Raw genomic sequence first — 24,651 nt, 5'->3', positions numbered from 1 at the left:
TTTAGATGTTTAAATGAAATCAGAATCATTGGCAGAGCTTTAACAGGCTTATAAGCACCATGCCCAAATGAATTAGCTGCTCTGCTGTTGCAGTAAACTATTACTTAAAGAAGCTAAATGTCACAGCCGACTCATACTAAAGCCACAGTACTCTTTCGGAAAATGCTGTTACTCTCAGACTGCATTTCATTATTTTCATGACATAACTTGATCAGAATGTTATTAATGACCATTTCTTACTGTTTGGAAGATGCTACATTTTAAAGCCTCTGTGTGTTCCTTAAATTCATTAATTAGATTTGTATTCAGGCTACATCTAAATGTGTGTACAGACACGTGTATAATTTTCTAAATGACAAAATAATTATGCTCAAATTTATCATATAATTCTCATTTTCCAGAAATTTTCTAAACTCTACTCGAATAAAGTTTCAGTACTTTACTAGAGAATAAAGATTTTTTTAATGTATAAAATTAGATAACTTTGTAGAGAGCATTTGATGGGAAATAAAAACAATTTTACTTGGTTTAGCCTTTTAAAGTTCTCCTTTATTTAATTATTAAAGCTAAACATTTTGCATTAATTAAGGTTTTCAGAAAGGATATGAAGACATGCAATTTAACGTTTAATTAACCGGCGACAAATTATTTCATTTTTCTTTTCTTATATAAAGCAGACGACTTATATTTTGAATACGTTGCTGCACAGTCTGTGATTTTTCTTTCTGACTTCACGAAATTAATACTTCAGTCAGAAAATATTTCAATTACCGCCTGTGCAATCAAAATCTGGATAAAATTAAGACTGCTTGGAAACAACAATCCAATTACCTGAATTAATTTAATTTCTGTTGAATGTTTTTACTTCCATTAATGTTGATTTTAACAAAATTAATTACACTGCCAGCTTTATATTATAGTGCGAGCAGGCCAAAAAGGAGAAGGGAAAAGGATTAACTCAGAAACTGAAATTACGCCCTCAATTAAAAGCAATTCAGAGGCACGATAATTAGGAATTTTCAATACGTAATTATTTGGAATTTAAGGTCCTTTCGACGAGATTAATTTATTCGGAAACTATACTTTTTAAACATAAAAAGGGGAAAAATTATTTTATCTTTTTGTTTCAGTTTTGTAATATAATTAATTTCAGATAATATCCTATTTGAACTCTGTCCAGTTCTTAATATAATGCTCGGTACCGATGAGCAGGATTACTAAGATGAAAGAATTTAAAAAGTAATTATGTGGAATAAAAATAATGTATCATAAAAAGTAAGATTACTTCGAACATTAATTAAAACTTTTCACCTTAATTTAGACTGCCAGTTATACGATGACAGCATATGCTATATATAAATAAAATTCTACAGATGAGTAAGAGAATTATTCTAGCAACAAAAAGCATTGTTTCTATGTGAACATAAATACAGAGGTGTTCACACATTTTTGTAACGATTTTGCAAATATATATATGTAAACATACCTTAGAATTTTATTCTCGAATGTGTTCAATCTGATAGCCCTTTTATTGAACTATCATATTACATCTTGATTTCTAAGATCAAAGTCCTTTTTTTTAAATATCAAGTATGATTTCATTCCACTCCTCCTTCACAATCTTCCATCCAGTGTTTGGGGATGCCGCTTATAAAGAGCTTGTTTTAAAAGTCCAAATGCACAGTACTTCGTAGGAGACATATCGGGCGGGATGCATTTAAGAGGCATAGTCTTCAATTCCGGTTTCATTTCTCATTTCTTCCAAAACTAGAACAGTAGATTTAGAGGAATCCTGAAAATTGCAAATATCATTTAATAAATAACTATAGAGAAATATATCATACGTGGTATGTTGACGCTTAAATTGTGTTACTTTGATATTAAGTCTTCATAGCTATTGAATCAAACTTGTACACTTTCTTCTTTAGCCACAGAAAATATTTTAGTTTGAAACCCCTCCAGGTGAAACGAAAATTGCCGAAAGACGTAATTGCCATAATCCATTATAATGACACGATCATCGCTATTGTTGCCGAATAAATATTTCATTCAGCATGAAATTCCAATCATTCATGAAGCCCAGAAAATCATTTCTTTCCTACACATTCTGAAAATAATCAGTAGTAGGAGTCATTGTTTTTATTTTTGACTATGACATATAACTTTGCCTAATTCCGAAACAGTTTGTAAATTTTTTTGAATATCGCAAGATTATTTTCCCAGCATGTTATAGAAATTAAAGACAATGGTTTGCATTTAAAGGATGAAAGTAAATACTCCATGACTTAAGGAAGTATATACAGTTTATAAAGTTTGATTTTCTGAGGCGAATATTAAAATTATTTTGGAAAAAACCGAAGAGAAGAATACTAAACTCAGATTTAAAATCAGATTTATGTTAGATTTATTGATAATGTCAATATACCCAGGTATAAAATTGAATTTTTATAATATCAGTCTGTTAATCGGGATAATGTTTTTACAATTTTAATTGAAAACTAATTAAATTGATTTATTTCTTTAAATAATATGAAATATTATGTATGAAATCTTAATTTTGCTGAGTAATTTTCGAATATTTTAACATTCAAGTCATATGTCTTTTGAAAGACCTTTTATTATTAATTTTAGTATGCATAATAAATGATATCATTATGTCTGATTTCATATATATATTATTTACCTTGCAGAACTAAGAACCAGGAAAAAGTTAAATATTTTCTTAATTTCCTAATACTTTATATTATTATTTCTTTGTTTAGTTGTCAACCAGAAGTATGACATCCACCTCTTCGACGAGTTTGTCTTAAGGGGAAATATGGCAGTACTTCGATGTCCAGTCCCCAGTTTCGTTAGTGACTACGTCAAAGTGACGTCATGGGAAAGAGTTGATGGCTTTCTAATCACTCCCGGGATTATCAGTGGTAAGAGAAGACGTATAATCCGCAAACTTTTGCTTTCATGTAATATTTATTACTTGCATGTACATTTCGTATCTATCCATCTCTTATTTTTTATTTACATTTTGCATTCCACTCTAACAAAGCGCACATATTGTTTTACCTTTAAAGAAAATTTGGTGAATAATATTTTAAATGAAACACGAAGGATAAAACTCAGGAAAATATAGCATGCAATTAAACCATAACTTGGAAATAAAATTATTAATATTAAGTTATGTAAAATGTCTTGTATTATTGTATAATTACGGAACAAATGCGGTATACACAAAAAGTTAAGAAATCGTATTCTTATTTTTATTATTATAAGTGATTGAAAAAGCAGGCAAAAGCAGTGAACTGATAAGTTAGTTATTTTATTAAAATTAAGCAAATTTTCATATTTGGTTGATTATTTCCAGAGTTACTGGACAGATTTTAATGGAATTAAATATTGACAAAAGTTTGTGCAATGCTAAATATACACATAAAACAAAAAGTTAACCTATGCCCCTCCCACTCTAACTGTCATACATGTCTCAAAATGTAGTTTCACATTTGAAATGAAGCAGATTATGAGCATGAGGTAATCAGTCTTCTTTCTATTACAGCGCTTTTTACCGTAAGGTGAATTATAATTTCCCTTCTAAAAGCGTCCCAGGCAAGGTCTTGTAAATTTTAGATTTTAATAATTAGCCCTAGAGTTATTGGAAATCGGGTGGCCAATCTTTCCAGTTAATAGCCTCCATTTTAAAAAACTCATCCATCAAATAAGTTTTACGTCAATGAGGGTTGTTGTTCATAAAAATGAGCTAAGGGCCAACTGCGCACCTGAAACTGTAAACATGGATCTCTAAGATCTCTTCCTTTTAGCCCGCAGCAGTTGCAGAGTTTATGTCAATGACTTGAAGCTCTGTGCGTCTGTCTCCAACACGATGCCAGTCCAGATCACCACCGCTACAATACGGGTCCTTTTCTCGAATTTTGAAGGTTAGGCAACCGGCTCTTAACCGTTTGACTGCTACGCGGCGCAAAAGTGCTGCGTTCGTCTGCGCTGCGAGTTTCAGTGTGTCTTTGCTGCTCCGTGGGTGTGAACGTAGTCTGACCTCACGCGTACTTTGTAACACGAGTGCATTCTAAAATAACTAACTGCGTCGCGGTTTTCCAGACAAATGAACGCAGCGCTTTTGCGCCGCGTAGCAGTCAAGCGGTTAAACCTCTCCAGATGCAGATATGTCAAGATGGATTTAGATTGAGTCCGCACTCAATCTCAGAATAAAAGGCTTCTTCTCTGATGCTTGATCCAATGTCGATACTCTGCACCCTGTTAAATACCTTACCGAAAGGTGAAGTGGCTAAATGCTAAATGCGTTACCGAAGTGATTTAGTAGCGAAGAAGTGAGTGGAAGGCTCATGCAACATTCTTCAAACAATAGCCCTTGAAACAATAGCCCATGGAAGTCATGAGTAATCTGAAATTCTGTTGCACTCGTGTTACATATCGCTGAAATGGACAGTTATCAATCTTCATTAGCCGTCATTGCTCCCGGCCAACCCTCCCCAAGCTTTCTTTTTACCGCTTCTGTATCCCTAAACTGTTTCCATAAATGGAAAATACAGGACATTAGTGCCTCCACGTATCTGCATTTAAGACTGTCATGCTTTCTTTCTAACAATAATTATCTACCCCATTCCATCATTAAGACGTTGGTGGGTACTCATTTTAATTGTCCGCTTTTGAATTTCGTGAAATGTTGCCCTCAAAAAATAATAAGTTACCGAAAAGATCGAGCGAATAAAGCGCGGGAAATGCCACCTGCACTTTTAACGACCCTACCTTAAAGTACTCCGCCCGTGCTCATTTATACGCCCTTGTATTCGACGCCTAAGATTTGCATTTTTTATTTGTACCTTTCGTTCAGAACCTTTAAATTAAATTGCGAAAATATGCATATTGTCTTAAAATTGAGCACCACTAAATAAACCACTGGAAAAGAACTCATTGATAGTTCTTGTGACAAAATAATGGCTTGAACCTTCTGTCTACGAAACAGATAGAAATGTTAATAAATTTTATCAATAATACCTTGGTTTCAAACATAACTCAGACTTTTTATAAAGTTCTGTTTGATTTATATTCAGTGTTACGATTATCTCAATTATAAAACAAGTGTAAGAATTTCTGATAATTTATGATATATGTATATATATATATATATATATATATATATATATGTGTGTGTGTGTGTGTGTGTTATTATTTTCTTTGAATTCTTTTAAATCTCATAAAACAATTCTTAGTTAAATTCTCATCTGATTGCCTATTGATAATTAAGAATAATCTTTAAATAATAAATCGCTGCACATAGTATTTTGTCATAATTTTGCCTAATCAATTCACATCTATACAGTTACTAAGGTATTAGTTGCTAAATGCACAGTTAAATTGGAAAAATGTTTCGATGTGATTGACTGCATACTTTCATTGACAGTATAATTAAAAAAATCTGATGTGTACACCACATGACTTTCTTGTACGGAATATTAAATCATACGCATTTTTTCTTGCATTTTATTTAAACTTATTAGATTGAATTAAACTTACTTCGCCGACAGCGCATAAACCACAATAGAATAAATGCATTCTTTAAAATTCACTTTATTTACCATAGAGACACTCTGGCGCTAGGTTTAGTTAACAGTAATATATTTCGTTCATATTACAACTCAGAATGCACCAAATTTATATCATTTAAAGAATTACCTAATCGTTGCCACATGTTTTATTCAAATACTATAATAAAGCTAGAACTATGTATAAACGAAATTAAGCAAACAAAACAAAAGAAGAAACAGTTTTTCACAGACGATTGAGAATTTCTCATTTAATTAATTCAGTTCTCCCTTCGCGAGAAGGCAAATTTACATAAAAACTCAAAATAACTATATTAAAAATTACGAAGTAAATCTCAAACGCTTATTTCCTCGAAAAAATTCCGGAAAGAATTAAGCATGATTTAATTGGCAATAATAAATGAATGCGTTATCTTTGTTGTTGCGAAGCTAAGTTTCTCTAGATTAGCAACAAATCCACTAGTCTCCTGTTTCAAATGTAAACATCAATGGCCGCCATTAAAAACAGGCTTAGCGGCAATTAAACAACTTTAAAATTGCTGATAATTCTAAAAATATTGCACACAGATTTACTAAAGGCAAAAATCCTTAACAGGAAGATAAAAACAACATAATTCAATCATTTTTAAAGCAAAAAATGTACAATTTACAAACATATAAGAGTAAAGAAACTGAGATCACTGAGCCGGATAATAGAGTGGATATATATATAAATATATTTATATACGTTTGGTGCGGCCGATTGCAACCAAAATACGAGGTGCACATCTACATGTTATAGCAGTCGTATATACAAAATTTCAACGTTCTGAGGCTACTCGTTTTTGAGTTATGGAAGATACGTACGTACGCACGTACGTACATATATTCGTACAGACGCCACGAAAAATTCTCTTCAGAATTAATTTTAAAGCAGTTTTATAATTTTTTGAAGTAAAAGAGTATTTTATTTTGTCCTTAAGTACAGATATCACGTAAAAACATTGTTAAATTGCATTCGATAGCGGTCAAAATGGATATTTTCGTTGAAATATACTGCCTGAAACTTTTCGCGATTACAATACTTCCTTTTTACTTCGTACAAGGAAGAAAAAAGCAAATTACTGGTAATACATTTGAGAAGAATTTACAATATAAACTTCCTTGAAATCCTGTTTGATTTCGGAATTTTTAACTTATTGTTTTAAAAATTTCTTAGCTACTGAAGAAAAACGCAGACTATCATTCATTTTCCTAACTTTCTAGTTTTTCCCGCTTGCTTTTCAAACTGGTTGAAATTTAATAAATGAAAACACATTTTTTAAACCACTTTTAAACAATAATTTTACAGCATATAATTTCCCTAGCAATAAAATATCGAAATAGAAAACATATTCTAATTTTTTGCTCTTAATAATTTGTACGTCCAGCCCAGGAAACCTGTGAACAGAAAGGCTTCTTAAAAATTTAAAAGCACAGACCAAAGAAAGTGCACGAAATAATTAAATAGTAAAAGAAAAAGAAAAGCGAAAGAGTAAAAGAAAAATTGTTAATAAATTGCTTGCCAATAATTCTTCTTCTTTAAATCTAGGAAAATTTCCGCAACTCAAATATTGAACATTACATACATGAGTATTAAACTTCGTTAATATTCATGAATGTAAGGTTTATAATTTAAATTTGATGTAAGATCAATAATAACATTGACCAATTTTTTATGTATATTATATATTTTTTTCTTCATCTGTACACACACATATATATATATCGATATTTTTTCTTACATAGATACCCAAACCTGATCAAGCACGTTAAAACTGTGCTTTTTTGGATACTTTCTTTTAGAGTTTGAGTTTTGCTTATTTTTTCGAGTTTTGTATGCTTAATTAATAGTCTCCGTTTGTCTTACGAACCAAATAATGCTTTAAATTAAAATGACCAACCAACGTACCTTTATCGTGTCCGAAGTTCAATTCTTGTTTTCGGTCACCAATGATCTGTCTCGAATGATGTTTTTGGTGTATTAATATTGATATTAACTCATGGAACGCACGGGGGAGGGCGAACTAAACATTTTGACTGTTGTTGATAGTGTTGATATCAACTCATCGAGCGCAAGGGAAAAGCTAAAAAATTTTAACTGCTCAATCATCTCTCTAATTTTTTTATTACTCAAATTTTCGAGAGTATTATTTATAGACATAAACTGATAAATGTATGTAGTGTGGAAGCTGATTGCTTCCATACCACAAACATTTTTTGCTCTTTGCCCGTGCCTCATATTATTTTAAAAGTAGCATCAAAATAGTTTGCAGAATGCAAATCATAAAATTAGATTGTACTGTTAAGGTTTATAACATCCTATTCATTACATTATTGAAACCTAAAAATTCACAGCTTTCAGTATATAAAAATATTATTTTAACTGCTTTTCAAAATAAAAGTTTTAAACATAGAATTTCGTTTTAAATTGCCTTACAAATAGTTGCTCTTCACAGTCTTAATACAAAGAAGAATTAAATTAAGCTTTTTGCTATTTTCTAGCGTTTTCAAAGTCTGATTAATAAACTTGTGTGCAAAATTAAGAGAACTGGCATATTATATTGAAGTTCTGGAAACCTGATTGGCAGTTTTTGATGACGTTTGGTATGAATGCACAGTTTCAATAGCGAAAAAGACGTTCAAAAAATATTTGGTGTGAGCATGATTATCCGTAAAACTCATGTGTAGGGATATCCAAAATCCACGTTGGGATATCAAACTGAAAATTAACCTGATATGGGCTATGGTTTCCTCTCATGAACACATAAGTCGCCCAGCCTGACGACATACTAGACAGGAGGCAGTTGAGGAGGCCCTGTGGCAGTCGATCGCATCGTTCATGCAGCAAGCCAAGTTCAGGATGGTTCTCGGAGGGGGATGGTGAGATGAAACTGCCTTCCCAGGGGGCCTCCCAAACATGCTCTATAAGACTAAAATTAGGAGAACTGGATGCCCAATCCATTCGGCGAATACGCGCACTTCCTATGCAATCGACGACCAACAGTGTCTTGTGTGGACGAGCACAGTCTTCCATTAACAGGAAACCAGGAACAACTGCGCTCCTGTAAACTCGAGCATAGGGCTCTAAGATCTCATTTCTATACCTTATAGAAATGAGGGTGCCTTTGCGAAACACATGCAGGGTACAACATAATGCTTGTCCAATTCACCATCGAAATGATCCTTTTCCGTGATGAGAGAGGGATTGTATAGTATTCAGGCTGTCTCTAGATACAGATACGCAGAAAATTAGATCATGCTGAATCTCGATATACACTGGTTATCATAAATTAAGGAAAAATCACAAAAATAACGATTACTGAAAAAGTTACATGTAGAATTTTATGAAACTTACTTACAATATACAACACATACTAAGGTATCAAATAACATAAAAAGACAGTACCAGACAATTATGGTAAAATAGAAATTAGCACATGAATAAAATGAACAAATCGAAGATGTCAGTTTGCTATAGTAAAAGTACCTTCAATATGGAATATAATCGCCCCTAGAAGCAATACAGCACATTCAACGATGTGTGATACTTTCAATTATGCGGTCTATCAGTTTCATAGGAAGCGAGAGCAATTGCTCTTGCAAAGCAGTTGCAAGCGCGGCAAGGATCTGAGGGGCGGATTGAGAGCAGCTAGACGTCTCTCTAAAGCATCCCAAACGTGCTCTATAGGATTCAAGTCCAGGGATCGAGCTGGCCACTCCATGCGCATAATTGTGTCTTGTTGAAAATAATCATCTACGATGCGAGCCCTGTGTGGAAAGCATCACCTATTGCCCCGGCATATGGGCGCATATAAGCAACAAGGATGTCATCTCTATAAACCTGAGCATTCACGGTCGCTCTTGGAAAGACATGGAGGTCTGTGCATCCACCCAAAGAGATGCCACACCAAACACAGACACTGCCTCTTCCCTATGCATCACTTTCACGGATGTTTGACGGATGATAACCAGGTTCTCTCCATATCAAATAACGCCTACTATCGCTTTCCAGACCAAACCTGGACTCATCCGTAAAGAGAACAGCCCTTCATTGATCAGGCGTCCAGTGGACATGTCGTCGCGCCCATTGCAAACGGTTCCTCCTACGGCATTACATGAGGGGCAGGCAAATGGCTGGTCGCCTCCCGTACAGACCACCTTCGTGAAGCCTTCTACGCACAGTTGACGTTGACACCAACCTTCCGGTGGCTGCAGCAATGGAAGATCAAAGAAGAGCCGGAGTAGCGGTTCTATTCCTACGTGCACATAATATCAAATATCGGTCATTGCTAGCCATCTCGCCACTTCTGTTTGACTTTGTCCTGCCTCTAGTCTCCCAATGGCTTTTTATCGTAGTTCTGCAGGCAAATGATGCGTGGAGATCATTGGTACGAATTGGCTATCTCAGATTTCTGATATCACTAACACAGTGAAATATGTGGGCTTGCTCTCAAACATGGACTTTTATGCTCCTCGCAGATGACGTATTCCGAGTGCAGCGCCACTAATTTGCATACTGCAGTTTTACTCAGCTGGTCTTACTTAACAACATAATCAAATTTTACACGGTTTGGCTTATTTTTGAGGGAGTTATCGTTATTTTTGTGGTTTTTCTTTAATTTATGATAACCAGTGTATATAAAAAGCACGGTAGTTTACTGAAGTCTAGTAAAAGGCGTATGTGCTAAACGCACTCTCTTGTGATCGGCAATGGTATAGTATACAGTTCGCGTAAGAGCTTTGAAAGCTGAACGATCCTGTGCTGCCGCGATGAAAATGTAAAATAACTATCCTCATTCGTTGGAGATCTTGGTAGACCTTATCCTGGTTTTCTCGGTATGGATCCAGTGCCCTAAAACTGTTTCCATAAATTGAAGACGATGCAGGCGAATTACGTTGAGCTCTGTAATCACATGCGCGTGTAATTGGTATGCTTCCAATCTTCACCTCACTGTGTTATCCATACGTTCCGTTCGTGGCTACTCATTTTACTTGATACCTTTAAAATTTAGACAAATTTTGCAAGAAAGTTGGCTAATGTCGAGAAAGAGTACAAGCATACAAATCGCCGAAAATCCCCCGTGTGCTTATATCCACTTGACAATCACATCTTCCCAGACACCAGAAACGTAAGTGTAAGTTTAAGTATTCGATTCTCCATATTTCCATTTTTTTTCGGCGGCATAATTAGTATTGCTTGATTACTTCTCGTAAAAATAGAATAGCTTGAAAAATTCGCTTAATTTGCCCATAGTGTTTTTGTATGTTAAAATTTCATATAAATTGTATCAATGAACATGCTAGAAGAGTAAAAACAAATTTAAAATATTTCTGCAGTTTCAAGCAACAACCATTTTTGCAGGTTCATATATGCGACGAAGATCCGGATAACTTCATCATGCAGATACCTTCATCAGTTTTCATCCAAAATATAAATAGCACAGTGAATACATAAAAAGTACGGGTACACTTAACTCTATAATTGTGAATAGTGACCAGCTGAATGCATCCAGAACACGCACTTTTTTTTTCTTTTCACGTTTTATAATATAAATAATTCTTATTTAAATTTTTAAACTAAAATATTTCAACTGAAGATTTTACTAAAAGCTAAATAGCTGTGCAAAAGAAACATAAAATGAAATTAAATATGTAGGGTCCTGTTTAGGTATGCTAACAGTTATTTTAACTTTTGAGCGCATTCTGAATTCCCTTATTTCCCCTCTCATTTCCTCGCCAGGATGCAAATTAAGTAGGTGAACGAGCGCATTTAAACTGTTGAAAGGAAAAGGTTATACGAAGCGTGATTTAGCTAGTGAAGCACACGTTTCCTATTTTGCCTTCCAGTTGTTAATCTTAGTAGTGGTTACACATTCTAGCCGTCTAGTTAGTATATCGTCTGTGTAGGTTTCTGAGTCAGCCTGCCAGATTAAATTGAATTGTATAGTCAAGCCAGTGCAGGATTTACCTATAAGCTACACAAGCTATAGCTTAGGGCCTCCAAGAAAAAAATTAAAATATAGTATAACAGACTTATAAAGGCCCCATATCTCAAATAGCTTAGGGTCTTATCAAGTCTAAATCCGACCTTGAGTCAAGCACTAGATCTCTAGCATTAATTTAATTATTAAATCACTTTTTAAATTCTCACCACAAGTAGGCAGTATATTTGTGTAAGCACGTAAGTTGATGCCATGTGTTAGACAGCTTATGATGAATAAAGACAGTTTTACACACTTTCCCTTTTGTATTCATGTTCAAGACTGCACAAGAAGTTGTCAGGTGCGAAATTTTGGTAAATCTAGTTACCATCTCATGTTTGCTAAGCACGTTAGATCCCTTCTTTCAAAATGCCTTCGTGGTCTAACGGTAGTACCCTCCATGCCTATTCGAGAGTTCCAGGTTCGAGTTACGGTGAAGACATTGTACATTTTTCACTTCTGCTGCTTCAAAATAACGTAATGTCCCTACAAATTATACATGGGTACTGGATAAAAAATTGAAAGTAAGAACATACATTTATAGAATCTCCGAAACTAATGGTAATAATTTTTTAATAAAATGTAACATAACGTAAAATATTCTAAACATATTTTAATTTTTTTAGGAAAATATGGAATGCTCGAAAATGGAGATCTATATTTCCGTGACGTCACAGAAAGAGATAGCAGTTTCAGTTTCAGGTGCCACACTGAAAATCTCATTACTCGAGAAAAGAAAGTCAGCACGAATTATTCAAAAATTATAGTTACAGGTAAGAAAATGTATTTTTTATGTAACAGGATCAAGAAAAAGCACTGAATGAAAGAATTTAATATATTTTTTTTTATTTATATGAATTATATGTTGTGAAATTTATTAGAATTCTAAACTGGTAAATGCTGAAATGTGCAAAGAGTGTTTCACTAACTAAAGCGTCTATAGAAAGACACTCGAGACTTGCCGGTTGATGAATAGCATTAAAGCGAATGTCATCAAAACTCGAGTGACAGCAGTTCACAATTGTTGAATGCTTCATGTACTGCCTTGCGTAATTCTGTCGCAACATTCTGGAGCGAAGCACAACAGCTGATGACATAAAATTCTAGATCCTATCGTATTCAAACTGTTGTTGGAGGACTTTGAGTTGCATGCAGTTTGTATAAATAATTTAAAGTAAATTCCTCCCTACATATTCAGTTAATTAATTTTGTTCTGGCAATTCAGTAACATCATACCAATACATTCCTAGAATTCTTTAAAGGAAATTTAAGGAGAGTGAGACCGTTTCCGACCGCGGAAATCGAGGACATTTCCCTTACTATTAACCCAACTATATTCGTTGTAAAACTGCAAAGTTAAAATAATTATTTACAGAAACTATATATTATTATTATTATGTTAAAGCGAAAATGTATAGTTTATCCTCAAAATTATGTTTTGAGAAGAAATCTTGAAACACCCTTGAAATGACAGATTTCAAATACATAACCACATTCATAAAAAACATCGCATATGCATAAAACTTTTCTTATTCATAGAAACAGTTTGAAATGGTATTGATAGATAAAAAATTTGATCATTATTCAGAAATGAACCTAAATGTACTATAACATTTAGGGCTAAAACAATTAGAAATATGTTTTTATTCCAAAGAATTGAAATTTTTAAGAAAATACGCCATATTTTTATAAAAATCAGTGTCGTAATAATTAATTCCTTATTGAAGAAGCATTTAAATAGGGTTATTCAATACATTTTGATAAGTAACTTTATACAGCAAAATTTAAGGTTTGTTTGATGCATGGAATTTTATAAAAATTTACTTTTATATTGAATAAACTCGTTTCGAGGAAAACCTGAAAAAGGAAATAATTGCTATCAACTGCATTTTAAAATATTTTAAAAAGCTTTCTTTAAGGATAATCAGATTAGAATAAGTGCTTTTCAGCAATCCTTTCTTTCTTTTTAGACCAAAGGTGTGGCAGCCCAGAAGGTCTACTAGCCTCAAAAACGCGTTTTGTAGGTTTTCATTATAAACTGCGAATCACCTTTTAAATTGTTGCCAACAAATATTATCGCTCTATGTTATATTTAAAAAATAAATAATGAATAATCTACGTGAATGTGTGTGTGTTTCTCGCATTGTGGAAAAAAAACCATCGATTCTAGAGCCATCAAATTTTGTATAACGTAATTCTCCACCTTAAAATGGGCATCTGGATGCCTTAATTTTGAACTCTGGATTATCTATCTCTGGATTATCTATTATTATATATTTCATATTTTGTAAAACTTTAACTGTTGCATAGTACCAGGGAAAAATTAGGCGGCAGACACAATTCACACATAACCACATTTATTTGACGGCACAACACACACCACAGAGCAGGTTTCCGTCGTAGAAATCCATGCGGAATGATGCCTGTTCGGTGGAAGAATCTCGGGGTAGGTTAGTGTTGCTTAGTCACCTTTCATAGGAATGCTACTATTATTCGTGAGGGGGGATTACTTTAGATAATAATATGCCTTCGTGTTTGACTCCCTAAATGAGTCCATAGTCACAGTAAAAGTGGAGATTCCAAAGTTCTAGGAAAATACCATCGTGCCTTTGTGGATATTTCCGTGGAATTATTCCTGAGAATAATGCACAGTTATTAACGAATTAATATGGATAGGCTCGGTAATACTTTAGATTATAACAGATAGTAGAATACTTACACTGAATATCTAAGTACCGACATGTTTGAATATAATTGCAGAGTGTAAGAACAGTATATGGTGTAACTATACACACATTCGGTATAAATAGTATAAGGTAGTACATAATAAGACGCACAAAATATACTAGAAAACACAGACAGACAGAACACTGAAAAGAATGAACAGCTAGCACTTATACATACGCTTGGCTCATCTTGATATGTTAAGGACGCCAAATAGCGCTGACTTTGGGGCGAGCATAAAACATCGTTAACATCCTGTGAGGGTCGATGGCCTTTTAGGACATCAAATATTATAGAATTACATTAATTCATTTAATGTAATTCTATAATGTTTGATGAATATAGAATTATTGATATTATAGAATTACATTTAATAAATAAATATACATAGCTATATAGTTTAACAAATCATTAATATAGCACTTATACAAACTCAGCATAGTGAATGAGCATTTTCCGCATAGTTCAGGAATGTAGAAATAACCTAAACTACAAAGCAAACAAAACTTAATTAAAATCGTAATAAAGAAATGAAGTAAAGTATATATATATATATATATATATATATACATATATTTAGTTCAGTTCTCAGACATTAACAGTACCAGTTTGTGTATTGGTCTAATTAGTTCACCACAGGTAGTTTTTAATTTGACAGCTCGAATCTTTTCATTACTGCCGGGATAAACTTCGAGCCATTCTCCATCTTAAGGGAGGTAGGTTGTTCTCTTTTAATCAACACTAAATCTCCAATTTTCATGTTAGTCATGGATTTCCTCTATTTATTTCTCAAGTGTAACTGTGTTAGATATTTAGACCATTTTTCCAAAAGGTTTGCGAAAGCTGTGTCACTAGCTTCCATCACTGGCGCATGGTAATTTTTTCATCTATAACACTAGGTTCAGGAATTCTCTTTATTTCAGCAACTATAATGAAATGTGCTAGATTGTGTGCGGATAAATCCTCAGAATGGTCTGATGCTAGAATGAGGGGTCAGGAGTTCATCACTGCCTCTATTTCGGCAAGGTATGTATTGAACTCTTCGATGGTTAATATCTGTGAGCCAATCACTCTTTTCATATGGAATTTCATGGTTTTTACTGCAGCCTCCCAGAGGCCTCCAAAATGAGGGGCGGAAGGAGCATTAAGTTTCCACTCAACCTTCTCATCTGCTAAGGAACTCCCAATGGCTTTTGAAGTCCACATCTTCAATTAATTTCGTGCACCAACATAATTTGATCCACAATCGCTATAAATTATTTGTGTTGTTCCTCTACGAGCAACAAACGTTTTAGAGCACCAATAAATCCATTGGAACTTAAGTCACTGACAGCTTCCAGATGAACAGCTTTCGTGATAAAGCACACAGACTCGCATACATACATCTTTGTTGGTCGTAGTCCTCTGCCACGTTTATGGTAAACTTGAAATGGGCCGGCAAAATCGGCCCCGGTCCGTGAAAATGGTCTCCTTACATTATTTACTCTAGATACAGGAAGGTCAAACATAAATTGTAAGGATAAAATTCAATACATTGCTCTAAAGTACGATGACAATTGCATGAATATAAATTTATATAACAGATTTATATTCAATTAACTCCAATTAATCGGACTGATAGAAGGAAGACATCCCTGTATATTCTCAAGGCACTTAAAATACAGGAAAGAGGAACAACTCACATTACTGTTTAACAAAAAAATACCGTTTACAGTTGTACCTATACTCCCAAGTAGTTTAATCTGGAGAAGGAATTCACTTAGTTACATATATTAAATCAAAAATTCAAACAAAATGATTCAAAACAAAACGAACACACTGTCAGTAACGAAAGCGCTCACCGATGGTGACCCTTTCCGTTGCTGGTTAGTGACATTAACTGCCGTACCGGTCAGTCCGATTAATTGGGGTTCTAATTCCAGAAAAACCATGGATGTTTGTAAGCGTATAGTGCCTGGACGGCAAGGGGACACTCAAAATGCATGTCGAGTCAAAAGTCTTCTCGAAACATCGGTGGTAGGTTGGTGGTAGGAAAGGGAGATGGAAAGCCGGGGATAGTTCCCTCGAAATTGGGGAGGTAGTGAGGCGGAACTACACTTATAATACCAATGACGAAATTTTGGAACCCTCCTACTTCTACCTATTACTGTCAGTAATGGAAGAATTAAATCATTAAAATTGAAATAATTAAACTATATTTTTTTTTCGTGAACACTATTCTCATTATAACCTGAACAGTATCATTGAATTCGACCTCGCATGAAAACAGCAGTTAAAGCGGTTTTTTTTTTTTTTTTTTTTTTTTTTTTTCAGAATTTATATAGATAACATCCGGTATCATTACAGTTATTTTTTGTTCCTCATCTTTTCATTCGTCAGTTTTGTGATAATTATTTGTTCATAAATTATAAGTAAACTTAATTTGGGTGGATACAGGATGATAAATTCGTTCCTCAGCTATTCGCGAGTTGATGTTGACTGTAACTTATCTATATCTAAAAGCATAAAAATTCCTATCACGTCATCATATATAGGCAAAGTAGATCTTTAGTTTCAGCAAAACAATAAGCAATAAAATTACCAGGAATATTATGTGATTAGCAGTATTTGTTTCACCATAAAAAACCACAGTATGAAACTTTCAGCTCATAGTTACACGTAAATTAATTTAAATTTACTTATTTGGTATCCTGTCAACCGTGAAAGTTGGTTAAATAAGAAAATGAAAGTTGGCGGAGGATACCGCCAAATTTGCACTATTTATTCCTGCTGAATTTTGGAGACACTAACTCATCCTTGTTTAATAAGCAATCGGAATTTGATCCGCTTTATTTTTTCGTTTCGTAAAAGTCTTTCGTTAATTTTTGCTATTTGGTAAGACTTTCTGATTTTAAAAGAACTTTTGTGAACGCTATGTGTATCAACTTCCAGGTACTTGTTACAAATTATTATTGTTCTGTTGACCATATTCAGCTGGCCATCTATAGTTTGCTCTTCTGCAGAAGGCAGATACCAAATTTTAATATATATATTTTTTTTCAAAATGCAACAATAGCAGTTAATTTATATCCTTGTTCATAAAAGCTAAACTTTACTTACCTAAAATCAATAGCGATTACATTAAAAAAAACGCAGAGGTTATGAGTGCGTTGTTGCGTCACGCTAAGCTATAACTGGAGCTCAGTCGCGCTGCTTGGAAACAGTTTCATGGTCGACGGAGTAATACGTAAGTACCATTAAATTATACGATACACGAAATCTCCTGAATATCAATAAGCTGTTAAATTTTTTTAACTTCATTTTTTTTTCATACGTAATTTTAAAGACTTCTCGCCAGAGCAAAAAATTTAAAATTAAATTTATAACTTTATTAGCTGAAGCATTTTTGTTTCTAACATTATAATAATTTATAGTCCTTACGAAGCATGCTTATATTTATATGCACTGAAATGTAACTGCCACAAAGTGCTTTTCCAAGACTTCTAAAACTTATAACAAGCATAAACATAACGTTTTATTTATCAAACCCTTTTAGAAATCCCATTCCAAAATTAATTAAATCTTCCATACTAATCAAGTCTAGCTTTGGAAATTTTTAGTTTGATAAATTTGGAGATGGGGGATAGTTAAAAGTTTTCATGTACATCACCTTAAGAAATTTTAAATTATAAACATTGAAGTGAAAAGCGATAGCCGTTTATTTAATCTAAAGAATTCTAAACATTTATTCACATGCAAATCCTATATATTTCGAATTGTGTAATTTTTGCATTCAGTTTTCTAATTAGATTTGCAAATGAAAATATGCCATAAACTAAAATGTAGATTTTGTTATACATTAGCTTTATTTTTGAAGTACGGAAATTTTACTTAATGCATAGAGAATTTTGTTATCGCTTCTCAACACTCATTCGCATTTTCTTAATATTAATTCTCATTTCCAGTTTCAATAACTGCATTTTGAATAAAATGTTATTATTTAAATTATTACTATTTTGTTAAAGCGCAAAAGACCTTTCTCTCTACTCAAAGAATATAAAAAAATGATTTACATAATCGCTCAATAACTCAGTGAAACTCTTCAAAATATTCGCATAAACAGGAAGTCTTTTTTTCTCATTTTACTTCGCGTGTGCGTATGTGTGTGTGTGTGGTTTCCGATGTCTGGTTACAAATTTGCACCTTCGGCTAAAATGAAGTGATATATCGATTTTATGAAAAAAAAACGAGTTCCTCTTTGGAATACTTATCTTACTTTCCTCAAGCAATGCCTATGAATGGTAAAGTAATCTTCCTTGTCTGAAGCTTTCTTCATCTAAGTTTTACTTTTACTCTCAGTACTTAATGTCGGCTTGTTTTACTTTTAGAAATAAAGTTCTATTAAAGACTGAAGAATTTGGCTTTTCTACAAAATTTATGTATTATTAAACAACAATAAATGTTAGTAGTATACTGCAAAATAGCAGCATACTTCGAAGAAAATGTCATGCATGTATTCGATGTTAAATGTATTTTGCCTGTTTTCTTTGACTTTAAAACCGTTTACATATCGGAAAGTAATCTTTATTGAAATTGTTTGCATATTAATCAAAAATTGCAAAATAAAATTTTATATTATTCCAGTTATCATAATGTATGATTTTATAATGATATTTTAACAATGAAATAAAAAGCAAATTGCTAGCTAGGTTTAAATAATCTAATGCATAATGTAATGAAAAACATATTTATATTTTTAATACTGCGACGTGTTTTTGGATGTCTGAACACATTTGTTATTAAATTCAAGAACTTAAAAGAGTATTTTAACAAAACATGGTATTATTAAAATTTTGCTTTAAACTTTTCTTTGAATTTTGAATATTTTAGTCAAAATTAATTTGAATTTTGAGATCTTCAACTAAAATAAAAAGAAATAATATTCTAAATTTAGAGTGCTTTTCCTCATCGAGTTATGGATAATTTATGGCAAAGAACTTGAGAGCTATCTAGCAAAGGGGAGGGATGCTTTCGTAGAGGAGTTTCAAAGGAAAACGGCTTGTATACATGTTCACATGGGGGAAAACTACGATGTCTGGTTTCGAAAACGCTCATGCAGGGAGCCCTTTCCCCTTGATTCTAGCCCCGGACCGAACTACCAGTTTTCAGCAATTTTGCCCCACGGTCGCTGCTGGGCCTCATAAGGAGAGAGAGGAAACTTAGCGTTTAAAGTGTTAAACTGATAAATGAGTTTTCTTCCTTCCGCAAGCTCTGAACAGTTGAACAACAAATGTTCAACGTTTCGCACGCTTCCGAAGCTACAGAGACACAAGCCTAAATATCTTCAGATATGAGTTGAAATTACCATCCTCAGTTAGAAATTTAGTAATCTTAAAAAAGTTTTCATTATTTAGCCAGTGGGAAAATAATTTAATCAGATAAACGATAGAAGAATTTTTGTATAATTCATTCCATTTCAGAATTGTGTTATTCTAACATTGTTTCTCGAAGAATGATTTAGGCAGTGTCAGTGGAGTGTTAATTTGAAGATTTTCAGATTATTTTGCTAACCAATTAGCTCTTTCAATTCCTAGACAGACAGTTGTGGCCATGTATATGTGAAAAGATGACATCAACATCTTTATTAATAAGATCTTTAAGAATAGCATGAGAAGTGACAGTTGATTTATTACAGGAGAAAATATTCATAAGAGAATATAAGGAACTGATATTTAGACAATAATATTTAAAGATGAAACGAATTCAGTATTCGAATTCAGACATTATAATATTCTCAAATCTTACTAATTATGAAACTCTCAAACCATGAATAGTATTAAGAAAGTAAAATCTTTACCTAAGTTTTTAATAAAAGCAAAATTTAGAATTTGCGTTTAATGAGAAACAAATGTAAGATAACATTTTATGTCTGCATTTATTAATATGGTACAATAAAATTTAATAAATGAAGTACATAATTAACATTTTATAGTTTCGAGGTTTATTTTGCAATGTATAGTAATTTAGAGGAAAAAAAAAAGAAATAAAGAACTCAGGAAAACTTTTTTCTGCAACAAAACAATTTTGAACATTAAAAATATATGAAAAGAATTTTTTAAAACAAGCTATAAATAGTATCCAATTAATATCTGAAACTACAATAACTCAATAACTAATTTTAAATGCGGCTAGTCTAAGAATACTCATATTTTGAAAAAAACATTTTTACTTCTTGAAACGTATTATAGAAAATAATAGGTTACCCCTTTTTTGCATAACAGTATCAGATTTTCCTTTCTTTAAGAAGCATCATAACTTCGCTCGCCGAAATTCCCCATAGGCTGTTATTTCTATTAAAATGTTTTCAATATATTGCAATTAATGCAGGGTCTAAATTTATTCCTTAGTTTAATAACAAAACTGATAGAATCTCTTTCCAATACAAATAAAACGTGGGTATATACACTCAGTTTATGATACCACAGAATTAAAAGAACTGTGTACAATTTTTCATCGGCATTATTGTTTTCATCCGTAGAAAAAAAAAAGAAATTTCTTTAATTCAAATAAAAAGAATATAATCATTCTGCATTTATAACTTTTCACTTGTTTCATTATAATTTTTCGTTTCCTTCAATATAATTTGCGTTCCTCTCAATTTTTTTTTTTATTTTTCTATTTTATTTTCTTATTTATCCACTTATTAAGTACACTGACCTTTCTTCATGTGCCACCGATAATCCCAATGACAAAAAAGACAAAATTTACATATAGCAAAAGTAATAAAATTTTTTAACACGCGGAAAAGTGCTTCGAACTTATTTTGCACTCACTGGATAATTTGTGCAGATGACCTGAAAGTACGCTTGAAGGCCTTTGTTAAACTGTATCATAATGTTTTTAGCCATGTGTTTTCACATGCGGAGCTGTAGCGGCTGGTCAAATGTTTTCCTTAATAAAAAAGCAGTTAATCCACAGGTAAAGGAAGTGCCTTAGATATCAAATACCGCGATTTTCAATGAAAATAACGAAACATTAAGCCGAACTAGTAAGAGTCAAGAGAAATTTTAGGAATAAGAGAAATTCGGGAGAAACCCTTGTTAAATTGAGTTGGCGGGAGTATAGTCGAAGTTCCTGCTTCACTCTGGAAAGTTATCATGTCTGCATTAGTATTTTTTTCCTTCAAAATATCACTTTACAAGCATCTGTTTACATTTTTAATTTATCTAATTAAATATTCTAAAATAAGAAAATCATTTGAAAATTAATGGAAATCTGTTTGAACAGCCTAACATTTACACCTTTAGATTATTCACGTGCTACAGCAAACTTTACTCCCTTTTCTTTACATCTTATTGGTTGAGGTCCACAATCTTTCCACACATTTAATAAGGAGGAATTTTTTAACCACTCTGTGTCCAGTTTAAATAAGATGTCAATATTGGGTACATTATAATGTCTCTACTCCAGTTTGTAAATTATTTATTGAACGTTTTAATTACTGAAGGGATAAGTATTCTAATTAAGAGCCTGTAGTGATCTGATTTAATTTTTTAATAATCTTCTTACTTCTAGTAAGTCGAATATATATCCAATAGCTTACAAAGACTTTTTACCTTTAACAGTCGTTTAACTTGGTACTAACCATATAAATTTTAAAGTATAAAAAATTTTAAAAAATTTGAACGTAAAGATAAATAAATGTTTCCTGATTAATTAGAATTGAATTAATTACTCAACAATGTTATGTTACAAGTGACCAGTTTCCAATGAAAATGCTTTTCATTTATTATTTTTTTAAATACTGACTGAAGTATTTTTCACCTACTTAATAATTCCAATAATTGAAATAGTATGGTTTTATTTTTAAAATGAAAACATATTCATTCTGTTTTTGATAATCCACTTTTAATACTTACTTTCCATAATTATGACACAGAGTTAAGGAATTTTAACCTCAAAATACTGCATTTACTTAGAACTGTAATGCCAAAGTTATTAGAACTGTAATGCAAAATTTCATTTATGCCAAAAGCACTGTGAAATGAATTTAATCATTCTTGAATATATTTCAGTAACACTACTGACATTTACTTTACAGAACCCCATCACAATCAGCCACCTCGTATCGTCCACCGATCCAGTCGAGTAACCGCCAGCCTTGGGCATCGCATGACGCTCTCTTGCATAGCCCAGGGTTATCCTGTTCCCATGTACCGATGGCACAGGACTATCGGAGGGCAGCGGATACTGTCTGACGTGGGCTCTTCCGTAAGGCAAGAAGGAGGTGTTCTGATATTCAACAAGGTCCTCCGTACAGATGCCGGACGATATTCATGCCATGTAAGCAATTCCATGGGAGAAGACCGAGTCGACATGGAACTCTTAGTTGAAGGTAAAATTAGTGAAAACATATGAAATGATTTTGAATCTGGGTACTTTTATATGATATCCATTTAAAGTCCTTTATTTACCAATTTCATTTAATTTTTTTAAATAAATCCTTATATTACATAGAAGAGGTATAGCTATTTAAATTCATACCGATTATATTTCTGCAGCAAAGTTGCGCGATAAAATCAAAATACCAAAGAACATGAATTCGAAATCAGCTGGAATACATTACATATGAATTCAAAATATAAACAAATTTAAATTCTCGCAGAAGTGAATTTATTAATATTGGATCAAATAATATTGTTACGAATTTTCATTTCTTCTTGACCAGCTTGAACGGCTTTCATTTCGTCCTTAACGGATTCTTGGCCCAATTTGATTTCTTCCTTAACGGAGTTGACGGCCCCTTCCATCTTTTTTTTGGAAAGCAGCAAATGCAGTCATCATTTGCCTGAATTCTTCTTCCATCGCTTTTGTAATTGGCATTCAAAATCCCACTTCTGACTTCATCATCACTCCACGGTTCTCGATCAGCCGATGTTGATGTTGTAATTTGTGTTGCGACCGAAGTCAGCAGCTCGTATTTCGCTTCCACCCTGGAACAATATCGGCAGTTTTCTTGGCAAGGTCTTCTTGGCAAGGTCAAAGAGCACGAGCCGCAACATCACAGCTTATCCAGCACGCAATTACGCATGATGCCGACGTACTTCTACTTCAAGAACCCTACACCAGAGAAGGGGAGGTTGCAGGTCTTCCAATTGGCTGGACACTCTTTCAACAGAAATCCGTTCCCCAAAATCAAGCCCCAAGAGCAGCCATTGCATGCTGCAATCCCTCCTGGTCCCCCATAGTTATTAAACAAGAACGCGACATAGTTGCCATACTACTAGCCCTTCAAAACTTTCGTCTCATCCTCATCTCTGTTTACTCACCACCTTCTGAAGATATTATGAATCTCACCACCAACGTCCTTGATGTCATGCAAAGATATCCGTCAACTCCGATTCTCGTAGGCGGTGACTTTAATGCCCATAACAGCATATGGGGCTACGCGGATATTAGCACAAAGGGCCAAGAACTGGAAGACTTTGTGGCTTGTCATGACCTCCACCTCCTCAACACTCCAGACGCTCCACCCACTTACGATAACTCCTACAATACTGGCTGGCCAGACCTTACTCTCTGCACGCACAACATCGCACGTAAAATTCAAGATTGGACAGTAAATGAAGAAGAGAGTAACTCAGACCACAAGTACATACATTTCTCCATCAGCTGCGACACCACCATTTCTGTTATTACCAGGTTTAAGCTCCCAGGCAATAAAATCCGGCACCTCACCTCCACCTTCTCCACCATCTTACATAACGAAGAAAGAAAACTTCACAGCATTAACAGTCCAGCCGACATGGAATTATTCACCAATCAACTCCTGGCGACACTGAAAGACATATGCCACAACATTCTGCCTACCCGGTCCGCGACGAAACTACAAGGAGTCTCTTGGTGGACCAAGGAGCTTCGCACACAGCGACAAAAATGCAGAGCCCTTAGACGTCGCATCCGCACTGCAGACAACAGCATCAGACAACAAATTTTGCTGGCATACAGGAAAGAGAGAGCCCTTTACAAAAATAATATTCTAACAGCCAAAATTACTAGTTGGAGGAACTATTGTACAGCTAATAATAACCCATATGGCATCCTGCACAAACTTACCACCGGCAAAGTCTTTCGCCCGGCACAGATCCATATCCAGACTCGAGCACTGGCCGATAATACCAACATAGTGGAACACACTGCCAGCAAAATCCTGAGCACTATATTCCCTGATGACAACCCAGAGGAGGACACGCCCTCACAGCGTATCATCCGCGAACATGCAAGCACTCCCACCACCTCGTATGATATTCCCTTCAGTAGCAGTGAGATTAGACACGTCTTCAAACTCCTCCCGCGCAAAAAGGCACCAGGCC

The 24,651-nt window shown here is 33.7% G+C and overlaps 1 protein-coding gene across 1 annotated transcript in view; it reads left to right on the top strand.

Moving 5' to 3' along the window:
- The window catches only part of LOC118182361 (cell adhesion molecule Dscam1-like), a 993,488-nt gene that overhangs the window by 370,937 nt on the left and 597,900 nt on the right, over positions 1 to 24,651 (top strand). Inside the window, exons 3-5 of the mRNA XM_085806697.1 lie at positions 2,763 to 2,924; positions 12,202 to 12,348; positions 22,380 to 22,673. Of these exons, the coding sequence (XP_085662823.1) occupies positions 2,763 to 2,924; positions 12,202 to 12,348; positions 22,380 to 22,673 (603 nt within the window). The remainder of the gene's footprint in view (positions 1 to 2,762; positions 2,925 to 12,201; positions 12,349 to 22,379; positions 22,674 to 24,651) is intronic.

This window comes from Stegodyphus dumicola, chromosome 12, assembly GCF_044657685.1.
Source record: "Stegodyphus dumicola isolate Sdum_Otavi_A_Nest chromosome 12, ASM4465768v1".
In the NCBI taxonomy this organism is placed as follows: Eukaryota; Metazoa; Arthropoda; class Arachnida; order Araneae; family Eresidae; genus Stegodyphus; species Stegodyphus dumicola.
Note: the sequence above shows the minus strand (reverse complement) of the source record. Positions and strands in the feature narration are given on the sequence as shown.